At 52.9% G+C, this 12,863-nt stretch overlaps 1 protein-coding gene across 3 annotated transcripts in view; it reads left to right on the forward strand.

Annotated features, from left to right (window-relative positions):
• The window catches only part of LAMA3 (laminin subunit alpha 3), a 133,522-nt gene that overhangs the window by 104,101 nt on the left and 16,558 nt on the right, over positions 1-12,863 (forward strand). For all 3 annotated transcript variants that reach the window (XM_045574212.1, XM_036418463.1, XM_036418464.2), the window contains 13 exons: positions 195-349; positions 591-732; positions 1,469-1,571; positions 2,679-2,795; positions 2,882-3,061; positions 3,517-3,659; positions 4,400-4,570; positions 5,038-5,189; positions 5,352-5,514; positions 5,914-6,047; positions 6,827-6,971; positions 9,828-9,947; positions 10,294-10,430. In XM_045574212.1, the coding sequence (XP_045430168.1) occupies positions 195-349; positions 591-732; positions 1,469-1,571; positions 2,679-2,795; positions 2,882-3,061; positions 3,517-3,659; positions 4,400-4,570; positions 5,038-5,189; positions 5,352-5,514; positions 5,914-6,047; positions 6,827-6,971; positions 9,828-9,947; positions 10,294-10,430 (1,862 nt within the window). The remainder of the gene's footprint in view (positions 1-194; positions 350-590; positions 733-1,468; positions 1,572-2,678; positions 2,796-2,881; positions 3,062-3,516; positions 3,660-4,399; positions 4,571-5,037; positions 5,190-5,351; positions 5,515-5,913; positions 6,048-6,826; positions 6,972-9,827; positions 9,948-10,293; positions 10,431-12,863) is intronic.

Here is a 12,863-nt window from a genome sequence, read left to right on the forward strand (position 1 = left end):
CAGTGGGCCGCCCCCGCCCCCTCGCTGCCCTCGAGGAAAATGTCCAAATGGCCAGTGCTCCGGGGCCCGAAGTGGCCTAAGGCTACTCAGCGGAGGGAAGGGGCTTCGGACGCGCGCGTCTCTCGGGAGGCCTCTCCTGAGGTGTAGGCAGAGCTCAGAAATGCACCCGCACTCCGTCTGTTCACGGCAAACAGGACTATCACAGCCTGGCGGCCACGGTGAGCGCAGCGCGGCAGGAGCTACGGGACAGGACGAGCGCGCTGTCCCCGTCTGCCGGCAGCGCGGCGCTGGTGGCACGGGCGGAGGCGCACGCGCAGGCCCTGCAGGAGCTGGCCAAGCGGCTGGAGGAGTGAGTGTGGGCCCCACCGCCCTGGGGTGAGGACCCGCTGGGCCTGGGGTGAAACCCGAAACAGGGTGGAGGTGGTCCCAGGCCCGGGTCCAAACCCTCCTGCAACAGGGGCTGGTTCCCAGGTGTAGGGGCGGGAGGCTATGAGAGGGGGGACAGAGCTGCAGGTCCCAGGTATCCCCTTAGCAGGTGCATGGGGGTCAGTGCGGGCAGGGGGCGCTGCTGAGCTCTGCACTCCCTGCAGGATCCAACGAAACGCCAGCGCAGATGATCTGGTGCGCCGTGCAGTGGACGCCGCCACCGCCTATGAGAACATCCTCAACGCCATCAAGGCGGCTGAGGACGCAGCTGACAAGGCGGCCAGCGCCTCTGAGTCTGCCCTCCAGGTGGGCACCTACCTGCACGGGCACTTTCTCTAGGTGCCCCCTCCTCTGAGATGACAGCTTTCTATTTCCCTTCTCCGTGCACCAAGAGATGGATAGATAGAGATGAGATAGAGGTAGAGAGAGATAGAGATAGCGATAGAGATGATAGAGAGGTAGAGATAGAGATAGAGAGGTAGAGATAGAGAGATAGAGATAGAGATAGAGATAGAGATGGTAGAGAGATAGAGATAGAGATGAGAGAGGTAGAGGTACATATCTAGAGAGATATAGCTAGATATAGATATAGATGGACATATAACTGTTACTTTAAGTAAGAACTTACTATTAGAGCAAGCTATTAAATAGCAAAGAAGGAGGGACAGGCCTTGTTAGAAAGTTGAAGGCTTTCCTCTCCCAAAGACTAAACCCTAAAAGCAGCTCAACTCTGTCCTCAGTTACTGCAGAGGGAGCTGGATAGTGACAGTGAGCCCATGAGACAGGTGTCCTAGGTGTGTCATTAGCATGTATGTCATTAACATGTATGTCATTAGCATGTCACCGAGATGGTCATCTTCCCCACACCATAGGTGTCCGCGAGACCCCTGAATTTCTCTCTTAAAGAACAGTCTTTTTAAACCCCTTCTTCCCCATCAAACTCATTCCTCAGAGATGAAAGGTGGGGCTTGGGCAGGGTAAGGCTCTGACTCCTGTTTCCCAAGCTGTGCTGCCTGCTCAGGCAGACTCACTTGGCTTTCAGACCGTGATAAAGGAAGACCTTCCGTCCAAAGCCAGGACCCTGAGCTCTGACAGCGACTCGCTCTTAGCCGAAGCCCAGAGGACACAGAGCCAGCTGCAGCGAGGTATTGGGGGCGGGGGGTTGGGGTACAATCGGGGTCTGGATGATATTCTTCTGAGAGGCGCCGGGAGAGAAAGACCCTCCTGAACCCCAGCGCCGGGCGGGTGGGTAACCCATGGTCTGTCTGTAGACGTGTTCCTGCCCAGGATGCCCACGTGAACTGGCTGGACTGGAGCCTCAGGACTGGGTGAACCTTGAGGGCAACGAGCCTGGCTAGGCCTGGCCTTTGGGGCTTTGAATTTAACCTGCTTGTGGCCATGGCACCGGGAATCCACACCGCGCAGGCGCGTGTGCAGGGCTGGTTTCTTCTTCATTTATCTTCACTGCTGAAAGATTACAGATGTAATACCTGCGGGGTTCCCCCTAGCCCCCCATGGGCCCTTCCCCTCTCCCACGCGCTGGCTTCTTATTTAAGGTGAAGATCCTTCATTTCAGATCATTGAGGAGCTGCCAGAACATTTCTTAAGTCCTGAAATCTTAGCATTTACAAGCACCGAAAGCCACTGCCACGGTGAAACATGAGGGCTTCTTACTTACAGATTTTATCCCTGAAAATGTCCTTTCATTTAATCCAGCTCAGTATCACCAAACTCCTGTGCTGGCATGTAATCATCTGCCTAGCAGATTCCAAGAATTACATTTTTTTGCATGGCGTCTGCTCCCTATAAAATGTGCGCTAAGAAGTGAGGGTTTAAACAGGCTTAGGCTGCTAAGCACATTGCTCCTTTTTTCTTTTTGTTTCCTCCCACCTAAGAGTGTCTGTGAGCCTGTTCCCCTCATGGGCTTTTCTAAAGGTGGTTCTTTTCCGGTTTGGAAATGAACAGGAGTAAGCAGTGTCTACGTGTGTGGTTTGCTTGCACACGGCTTGGGTACCACACACCTTTCTCACTCTCTGAGCCTGAAGAGCATCCTGTGTGCATTATGCGTTCAGCTGTTGGCCCTCACAGTCACTCAGTCACTCAGTAAGCATGTACGAGTGCACAGCAGCGGCGGCTGGGGGCCCTCCATGCAGGTCTGCTCGACGCTGTGCAGACACCGGCTACTTCGGGGCCACGGGCACCACGCGGGACCAGAACCACAGTGACCGCCTTCGCGCTCCCTCTCCTTTTAGAAATCAGTCCGTCTCTGAACAACCTCCAGCAAACTTTGAGAATGATGACAGTTCAGAAAGGGATGATGCACACCAATGTCTCCACCTTCCGCGATGACCTTCGTGGGATGGCGAGAGGTCCGTGCGCCCTGAGCCCCCGCCCGGCGCCCAGCTGCTCCTGCTGGGCGGCTCAGACACTCACCCTCCCTGTCTCTGTGCGTCAGACGACATCAACAACATGATCAGCAGCGCCAGGAGCATGCTCAGAAGTGCCAATGACATCACAGACTCGGTCCTGGGAGGGCTGCACCCCATCCAGGAGGACGTGGGGAGGATCAAGGACGCGCACGGGAGCACCCACGGCGAAGACTTCAACCAGGCGCTCACGGACGCGGACAACTCAGGTGCGGGCGTTCGGGGCGAGGGAGGCGATTGTGGTCCCCCTCGTTCTGTGCTCTGGTCACTTTAGTTCCTCCCTGATAAGGTGTGATCTTAGGAACTGAAACATGAGAACAGTTTCCAATAACTCACTCAAAGACAGTGCTCTGTTCCTTAGAAGGACCAGGCAGGACCCATTCACCCTGCTGTGGACTCCCCTTTATAGATGTAATGACTCATGAGGGGGTCCCTGAATCATGACTGAGCTTAAAGGTTCAAAATCCAAGGGGTATTTTCCCTAAAGTGGTGGAGAAAGATGATTGACATGTGGCCGCTGAATAAAAGCCCTGGTGTGCTTAGAAAAGGTCCTCCCATTTGACATTCGGGACCCAAACACTCCCCTTGACAAATGCTGTCACCGGAGCATCTGTGTTTAACCTTCTCAACGCTCACTGTCAATGTTTCCACATCTCACCAATAGTAAGGAAACTGACCAGCAAGCTGCCCGATCTTCTGAGCAGGATCGAAAGCATCAACCAGCAGCTGTTGCCGCTGGGCAACATCTCCGACAACGTGGACCACATCCGGGAGCTCATCCAGCAGGCCAGGGACGCGGCGAACAAGGTGGGTGAGCCTGTGCCGGCACGGAGCTCCTCCTCGGAGACGTGCCCGTTCACCGAGGGAGAGCATTTACTTCCCAAGAGCCCGCTGCTTTCTTGCCCTAACTCTTCGGTTGTGTAATTGCTGCCCCCTGTCATCCCCGATGGTCGGGTGTGTCAGGGACCGGTCTGCCTCCTGCCCCCAAGTGTCTGCAGACAGAGGGCTGGGTAAGCGCCAGCCCAGGGCAGGTCCTGGTAGGAATGTGCTGGTGCGATGCTGCCCAGGCCCTGTGTCCTCCTGTGACGGACGCTGGAGTCACTTTGTTCAGGAGGGACGGACAGTTCCTGCAGCACGGGCATGTTCTGGACATGGGGTGACAGCAGTTTTCCGTCATAGGAGCACGGATCCCTCTGCCTTTCTCCTGTTCACCCTGCCCCACCCCATCCCCATCCCCCCCTTCTAGCCCCTCCTCCCTCCCTACCCAGGCCTGCACCACCCTGTTGTCTGGGTCCATGGTTATGCATCTGTGCATACATGGTCTTTGGTTGAGCTCTCCCCTCCCACCCTCCCACCCTCTGACGTTTAATAGTCCGCTCCATGCTTCCATATCTCTGGATCATTCGTGCTTTTAATGCGGGGCTAGGAGGCCTCACACCCTTGTTCCTTATCAGATGGCTTGGGAGCGGAAGGAGTAGCTGGGGAGCCAGGAGCTGCCGCCCTGCACACTCTGGAGTAGCTCTAATGCTGCAGTCTCGCCCTCGCAGGTCGCCATCCCCATGAGGTTCAACGGGAAGTCGGGCGTGGAGGTCCGGCTGCCAAGCGACCTGGACGACCTGAAGGGGTACACGTCTCTCTCCTTGTTTCTCCAAAGACCCGAGCCCGGGGAGAACGGAGGGACGGAGAACATGTTTGTGATGTACCTCGGCAACAGAGACGTGAGTGCCGCGCTGGCCTTTCTCCTGTTGTTGAAGGAAGGTGGGCTCTGGGGCGCGTGACCCCACTGGGCCGTGCCGGCGGCACAGCAGGATGGAATCCTGCCACCTGGACGGTGCACGGGCCTCCGTCAGGCCTGGATTGTTACATGCCTCGGAGCTAGGGGCCTTCCACGTGTGCACCGTGAGCACATGCACACCTGGGGCCAAAGGTCATCCCCTTTCCCGTGTGCCCAGGGCAGCAATATGAGGGCTTCATGGAACCATGATGCGTAGGGCATGAGTGCACGACACCAAGAGCCAAGGCAGCTCTCGCATTAGCAGTGTGAGCTGTGCTGTCCGTGTTACTCTCACAAGGACACACCTCGTTTGTCCTGCCCCGAGGCTCACTGTGTGAACCCACAAGATGCTGGGATGGGAGCTCAGAGCATGCGTGTGTCCAGGGCTCTGATGGGGCTTTCTGCCTCCAGGCCTCCGGGGACTACATCGGTATGGCCGTGGTGGACGGCCAGCTCAGGTGTGTCTACAACCTGGGGGACCGCGAGGCCGAGCTGCAAGTGGAACAGACCTTGACGAGGAGTGAAACTCAGGAGGCAGTTATGGACCGCGTCAAGTTCCAGAGGTACTCGGCTGACAGACCTGGCTCCTTGTTAAGCTGATTTATGCCCCCAAACTTCCATCGCACATGTTGCTGTTCCCCATTTTTAGAATCTTGGCTTTGATTTTTTTCTCATGTGTGCATACATTTTTATATAAACTTGCTATCTACTTTAATTTTAAACAGAATCTACCAGTTTGCAAGGCTTAATTACACCAAGAAAGCCACGTCCAACAAACCAGAAACAGCTCAGCCTTATGACATAGATGGTGGGAACAGCAACACACTTCTCAACCTGGACCCTGAAAATGTGGTGTTTTACGTGGGGGGCTACCCACCGGACTTCACAGTAAGTGCAGGTGCCACTTCGCTGAGGGGAGCACTGACATTGTTCTCTGCTGTCCCTGCTTTCCAATCATGGAGGTGGGCTAACTTTATGTTCTCAGAGCTCACCAGGGTAACAGCTAGCACTCGAATCCTTCCTTGCAGTGATGTGTGCTACGTATATTCATTTAAAAAGCATCGCTATCATTCCCACTTCTCGGATGAGGGAAACTGAGACAGAGGTTGGATAACTAACCCAAAGTCATGCTGTTCTAAACAGTAAAGCCAGGCATTTGGCTCCAGGGTCCCCATTCTTAGCTCCTGTTGCTCTGTTGGTGGTGAAAAGTGCCAGGTTCGTACTATTTCTTGGTCAGCCTGATCATTGTCCTTTGCTCAGTGAGTAGCTTTGTGTTTTGTTCTCCAGCTCCCCGGAAGACTCAGGTTCCCTCCGTACAAAGGCTGCATTGAGCTGGATGACCTCAATGAGAACGTCCTGAGCTTGTACAACTTCAAAGAAACATTCAACCTCAACACCACCGAAGTGGAGCCTTGTCGAAGGTAAGGCCTCGGAGCTGTGTCTCGGTCACTGTGATCTTTACGACTTGCAGGCATTGTACACGGATAACGTGCTCTTGATGTCACAGGTGCTGTGGGCCAGCAGTCCTTCGAGGATGCTGGCGTGCACCAGGCTAGGCCGTCTCTAAAGTATAAAACCCGTGGACTTTTTTCTGCGTCTGTGTAGTATGTTAGGTTGATCAAGTTTTCTCGATTTAAAAATAAATAAATTTATCTTAAATTTTTGGTGTTTCCTACCACAAAATGTTCCGTGTAGGTTGGTACCTGATTTGGGCACAAAAGTACATATTTACTGTAAATTGAAAAAATAAGTGGCCCACACACCCTGACTTTCTAGGTGCACCCACATCTGGACCAAATGGACATTCTGCCGGGAGCTCCTGACCCTCCTTCCCTCTGGTTAAGGGTTTGGGATATTCTAATCCAAGCAGACTGAGTTTTTATTAGTCGGAATAAAATTACTGTATTTCATGTTAATAATGTTTGTACGATTCGAGCTCTTCCTAATAGATATTTCCAAAGGGACTCCTGAATATGATCTTTACTGAGCTGATGTTTAGTTACCATAATATGTAGGAGTGCCTCCAGAGAAATGCTGGCTATCTCAGCGTTTAAAGGCGTTTCCTCTTCCTTAAAGAAGCTTGATGACTAGATTGCATGTGTTGGCTCCATTCCCCAGGCAGCAGCGCCTCCTACTGATAAACACGCGTGTGGGTCGCCCTTAGCTGCCCCGTTTTCACTTGTGCTGGTTGGTGTTACAGGAGGAAGGAGGAGTCAGACAAGAATTACTTTGAAGGCACAGGCTATGCTCGAGTTCAAACTCAGCCATACGCTCCCTTCCCCACCTTCGGCCAGACAGTTCAGACCACTGTGGACAGAGGGTTGCTGTTCTTCGCACAAAACCAGGTAATTTATAACAAGCATCTAACTACTAGCAAGTATGTCCATTCAACTGAGCAACTTGGGGTACCTGGCTACTATAAACAGCCAACTCGGCCTGAAAAAGCAGGTGCAAATGTGACCTGCATCCTCTCCCATGGCCCAGTCCTTTCTCTGGTTGTGGGAAGGTGTGTTGTAATAAGGCAAGGAATCGGGAACCTGAGGACATGCTACCAAAATGTTGGAGAAGTCACTTCTTTTCCCATTCCATTCTCATTGTCAATTTCACTTTTTGGAAACAACTATTTGCCTAATAATTGCCTAAAACGACTTTGCATAAAACATGTGAAGACCTCCTGGGATCTTGGTCCGACTCTTGCAGGCTGTGTGGGGCTGTGTTCATCAACCTGGCCCTTGACTATCCAGGACATGACAGCGTCTCTCTTATCAAGTAGCTGAGATCCCTAGAGGCCATTCCTTAGTCTCCTGACCTAGACAAGTCCAAGGTGATGGTCTACACCACATGTGTCAAACACAAGGCCCGCGGGCCAAATCCGTCCCGCCAGGCCTTGCAATGTGGCCCGCACCGCGCTGTCATCACTGCACTCCACTGCGTTTCCATCACAATGACAGTTTATGTCTGTTCAGTAAACCATTCGGCCAGCGATTTAGGCTGGATTTTAGATTTTGGCCCCTTCTCTGATTGAGTTCGACACCCCTAGTCTACACTCTACAGGTGATCATCAGCGCCACCTGCTGGTGGGTGGGCTGGAGTTGTCTGCGTTGTGAAGAGCCTTCTGTACTTGTTCCATCAGGTGGCGTTTCTGGAGAAATGGGGATCTCCAGTCTAAGAATGCGGGCTCATAAGGCAGTTGGGATCTTACTAGGCCCTTCTACCTGAAGGTGGGGTCACAGGCCTTGCCTGACTTCTCTCTGGGTTGGTCTGGACCCGCCAGGAGGTGCCAAGGCTGATGGGTTGGGAAGGCCATGACCTGCCAGGAGATGCAGAGCCTGGAGGTCCACAGCGAGTGCAGGGCCAGGCGGCTGTTCCTGAAGCAGGGTTCTCTGTGCTGCAGCTGAAGGCCTTTGAGACGGAGCCAGGAGCTCTACTCATTATATTACAATAGAAGGAAACTTACAAGATGCCGGCAGCGCCAGACAGGAGAGCCTGGTCTGAGGCCTGCTGTGGGTAGGCTGGCCCCTCCTGTCCGTGAGTTGAGGTTATTCTGTTGTTAGGAGGGAGAAGACCCCTGACTAGCTCCCCAGTGCAGGGTGAGGGCCCTGCTGGGCTGACTCTTCTTTCAGAGAAGGGCTCTGAGGCCTTCAGTGAGAGGCTTCACACCAACAGGGTTTGTGCAAGAGCCAGCGTCAGCCCCACAGGAGAAATTCCGGCTCATCTTTCCTCCGAGGAAACACTTGGCTCGGGCACATGCCTTGCACCACATGCGGATGCAGACGGACCAAGACCAACAGGTTCCTGCCCCAGGGACCTAGGTGCTGTGAGGGAAGACAAACAGGAAGCATTCATATGCTAGTTGATGGGTTATGCTAATGATTGGTTATGCTAGTCAATGGGTTATGTTAGTTGATGGGTTATGCTAATTATTGGTTATGCTAGTCAATGGGTTATGCTAGTCAATGGGTTATCCTAGTTGATGGGTTATGCTAGTCGATGGGCTAATGATGTCATCATGATGGTGAAGACCATAGAGAGGGAACGTTGGAAGTGAAAAGAGGGTGTGTCACAGAATAGACTTTCTTGAATAAAGGATGCGTAATCTGAGACCTGGAGGACAAGCTGAGACAGTGTGCAAAGGGGAGAGGTGGGAGGGTGACCCATGTGGGGGAGGGGCAGGAAGGAGGCCCAGACGTGGGAAGGGCTGGGGGCTCTGGGGAAGCGATGGCTGCCCATGTGGCTGAGACACTGTCAGAGAACTGGACCCAACAATGGTCAGAGCCTCAGAGCACCTGGTGGGGAGTTAGGGCAGGAGAGCACCTGCTCACACTGACCACGTTGGCTGCAGAGGGGAACACGGATTCATGAGGGCACAGCGTGGGCATGGGGGGACTATGGGCATGGGGGGACAGCATGGGCATGGGGGGACAGCATGGGCATGGGGACAGCACATTGGCTGTGCAGTCAGCTGAAGGAGCTGTGGCTGGGACCAGGAGGCCTGATGGGGAGAGACCTAAGAAATGCTGGGACTGGGCAGAGTGGATTGGATGGGAGAGGAAAGAGTAATAGTGACTCCTGGGAGTAGCTGGCTCACAGAGATTAGAAGAGAGAGAGGAAGGAGAGGGAGCAGCGTGAGGCTTGGCAGCGGGTGGGAGGCCTGTGGGTGGGGGTCCTGTGAGAGAGGTTCTGGGTTTGCCTGTCTGGGGGCCTGGCAGTGAGAGCCAGAGGAGGCAGGTGTGCAGGCCGGCACCGTGCAGACAGGTTGAGGCTGGAGGAGACGTTTGGGCCTCAGGGGCACACCTAAATCGGAGCACAGCTGACAGGGAAGTGGCAGGAGGAGCAGGTCCTGTGCAGGATCCCCAAAGCACCCCACTTTGAAACGGGAGCTAAGGGGCCTGAGCCAGCAACCACTACACACGATGCTAACGAGGCTCAGCGTGCAAGCCCAGGCCCAGCCAGGAGCTGGCCTGCAGCGCTGTTGTCCCTTCACCTGAGGAGGCAGCTGGCTGAGAGCAGCTGGGACCTGGAGGACTCGGTGCCAGCACTCAGCCCTTCCTCTGGCGCATCTCCTGGCATGGGTGTTGATCCTGGCTCAAGGGCCCTCATCTCCCTAAGCACAGTCCTGTCATGGGCGCTGTCTCCTGGCTCTGTGACCCTCCAGCTCCCTAAACAGAGGCCTGGCCATCAGTGCTGTCTCCTTGCTCTAGAATCGCTTCATCTCCCTCAACATCGAGGACGGCAGCCTCCTGGTGCGGTACAAGCTGGACGCAGAGCCACCCAAGGAAAAGGGGATCCGGGACATCATCAGCGACGGGAAAGATCACTCGGTACGTCCAGTCTGTTCCCTGGTTCTTCCATGCCCTCTGCCCTCAGTGACGCCCACACCCAAGCTCTTCTCTGTTACCGGGTGGACTCACCCACTGAGCGCATGTCCCTTTAAGATGTCAACATCTGGGCAGGAAATACAGAACATGCATCTGGCATATGTAAACCACGACTCCCTCCCACATCTTTATTAAAATGCTGTAACAGGATAGTTTATGGGAGAGTCTCCCGGTCGCGCATGTCAGCATGTCATGAATCCGGAAGGAGACGAGACTACAGCAGCCCTGAAGCACGTGAACAGGGTTCCTTTTCCTCGCTGCTGGCCGACTCGCCTCTCCTTGATTTCAGATTCAGATCAAAATTGGAAAAACCCAGAGACTGATGTTGATAAGTGTGGTGAATTCCCAGAGCATTAGAATTGAAGGAGACATATTTGATTTCAACACATATTACCTGGGAGGCATCCCGCTTTCCATCAGGGAAAGGTAAGATGGCTTTTTTTAAGGAAGCAGATTGCCTCTCGGTGGTGTGATTGCTTCTGATTGGTTTGCCTTTTTAATTCTAGTGACAGATCACCACGAAGAGCTAGCTCTTCAGTACGGACAGTGTTGGGCAACAGGGTCACGCAGGCTCTACACACTGGGTGATGCGATGGGCGATTGGGGGGGAGCTGTGTGCCCCCGTTGTTACTCTTGGGAGGAGTGAAGGCTCCGGAATACAGGTGGTGCCAACACTGCCCATTAGAATGGAGGTGACCCTACAAGGTTGTGTGAGGGCCCAGGCACTCTGCCCACCGGCAGGGCTGGGAGTTGGGGGCTGTCTTTGGGAAACATCTCAAGAACACAAAGCACCCCTGGCCAGTGTGGCTCAGTGGTTGAGCGTCGACCTATGAACCAGGAGGTTACGATTCCTGGTCAGGGCACAGGCCCAGGTTGTGGGCTCCATCCCCAGTGGGGGATGTGCAGGAGGCAGACAATCAATAATTCTTTCTCATCATTGATGTTTCTTTTCCCCCCCTTTAATTCTTTATTGTTGAAAGTGTTACATATGTCTTCGTTTCCCCCATTGGCCTCTCAGCCCGCTCCCGCCCCCAGCACAGACCCTCACCCCCTACTGTCTGCATCCATTGGTTATGCTCACATGCATGCACACACGTCTTTTGGTGGATTTCTTACCCCCACCTCCTACCCTCCCACCCTCCCCTGTCTTCCCTCTGAGGTTTGACAGTCTTTTCGATGCTTCTGTGTTCATCATTGATGTTTCTCTCGCTCTTTCTTCCTCTCTGAAATCAATTAAAAATATATATTTTTAAAACATAAGGCACATCTGCATTCCCGCTCCCTGCTATGTTATCAAGTTCAGAGTAGGTGCATGCCTGTTTCTCAGACTAATGAGAACATGAGTGAATTAAGTCCATTTGTAAAGAAGTAAAGCTTGATTAGAGTGAGAGAAAGATACTTTGAGAATGCACTTTAAAAAGCTCTGACATTTTGTGGATTTCCTCCAGAGGGGTGAGGTAGCTGACGACATGTTACGGGAGAAGATACCATGAAGGGTTAGTGCAGCCTCTTGACTAAGTATTATATCACAAGACGTTCATACATGACCTGAGGTCAATTAACACTTTCCTAACTTATCCGTCAGTTGGAAGGAGATGTGATCTATAAAGTGTTATCCATCCCGGTAAGGAGGCACCAACCTTTGGATTAAAGTTGTCAGGTTGGCCCCAAAGACAAAAATGCAGAGAAATCTTAGCTCTTCAATGGAGTTTGAGTGAATTTCTTTAGATTTTTGAACAGAGGTAACCTCTGAATATTAAAAAGAAGAAGGAAAAGAAGGGCATCAGGAGATGCTGGGGATCTAAAATGCTGAAGCGCAAGAGAGGACGGGTCTGGAGGTACAAATAGACAAGCTCCCGGAGTCCATTGGGACCTTCCTCTTCTTGGGAGGCACAGCCATCTCTAGAAGATCATTAAGCTCGGCTGCAGTTCCCTTGAGGATTCGTTTCTCCCTTTTCCTGTAATGGATTTAATTTTATGCCCATTACATGCCGCTAACCAGCTTATAATGAATTGGATAAGAATAAACGCAGACACCTGCCCCTGAGAAAGATGAGCTGCCGGAGGGGTCACATGAGATGGACTCTGGGATTCTCTGGAGCATCATTTGTGTAAGAAACACAAATATTTGCCTGGACTTCAGCTGGCTCCTGTGTGTTTTGGTATTTCATGTTAATCCAGCATCAGGCCCAGCCAGAAGCGGAGTCGCAGGAAATGCCACGTGGAAAGAGATGCTTCAGGAGTGGCTCTCGCCAAACGGTTGCACTCCCACGGGGTCATTGCTGAGTTTACCTGCCACAGCCAGTCCCTGCTGTTAGAGTCTGGCCGGTGATGTGGCTGTAAAAGAATTCACAGTTAAAGGAAGAGATGTGGCCCAGAAGTTTCTTTACCATCTCGGGAGCGAAAGGCCCTGAATTGCTAAATCAGCACAGGGCAAGAAACATAGGGCGGCTCCCCTTTTAAGCCTCCGCTGTTGCTAAGCGACAGAGAGGGGAGGAGGATTTGGGATGAAGTGGAGCAGACATCAGGGGCTGTCTGGACAAATTCTAATGGTTTGTTTTTCAGGAGACAGTGCAAGCAGGTGTATGGGGAAGTGCCTTCTCAGTATTTCCCCGAGCCTGTAAAACAAGCTCAGAGCAAATGGTGTGAAGAGTTCAAGAGGCTGTTTGAAGGGGCCAAGGAGGGAATTTTCTACCAACTAGAGGCTCCTTGGTGCCGATTATCTCTGAATGTGCAAACAGCAGGGAGGAGGGGGGTGCAAGAATTTAACCCTGAGAGTAGCTTAGCTTGTCCTGCAGTTGAACCAGAGGAGCTGTTTGAACTGGAGGAGCTAACAATCTTGGGATAATTACCACGTGC

This window comes from Pipistrellus kuhlii, unplaced genomic scaffold (assembly GCF_014108245.1).
Source record: "Pipistrellus kuhlii isolate mPipKuh1 unplaced genomic scaffold, mPipKuh1.p scaffold_m20_p_6, whole genome shotgun sequence".
Classification (NCBI taxonomy): Eukaryota; Metazoa; Chordata; class Mammalia; order Chiroptera; family Vespertilionidae; genus Pipistrellus; species Pipistrellus kuhlii.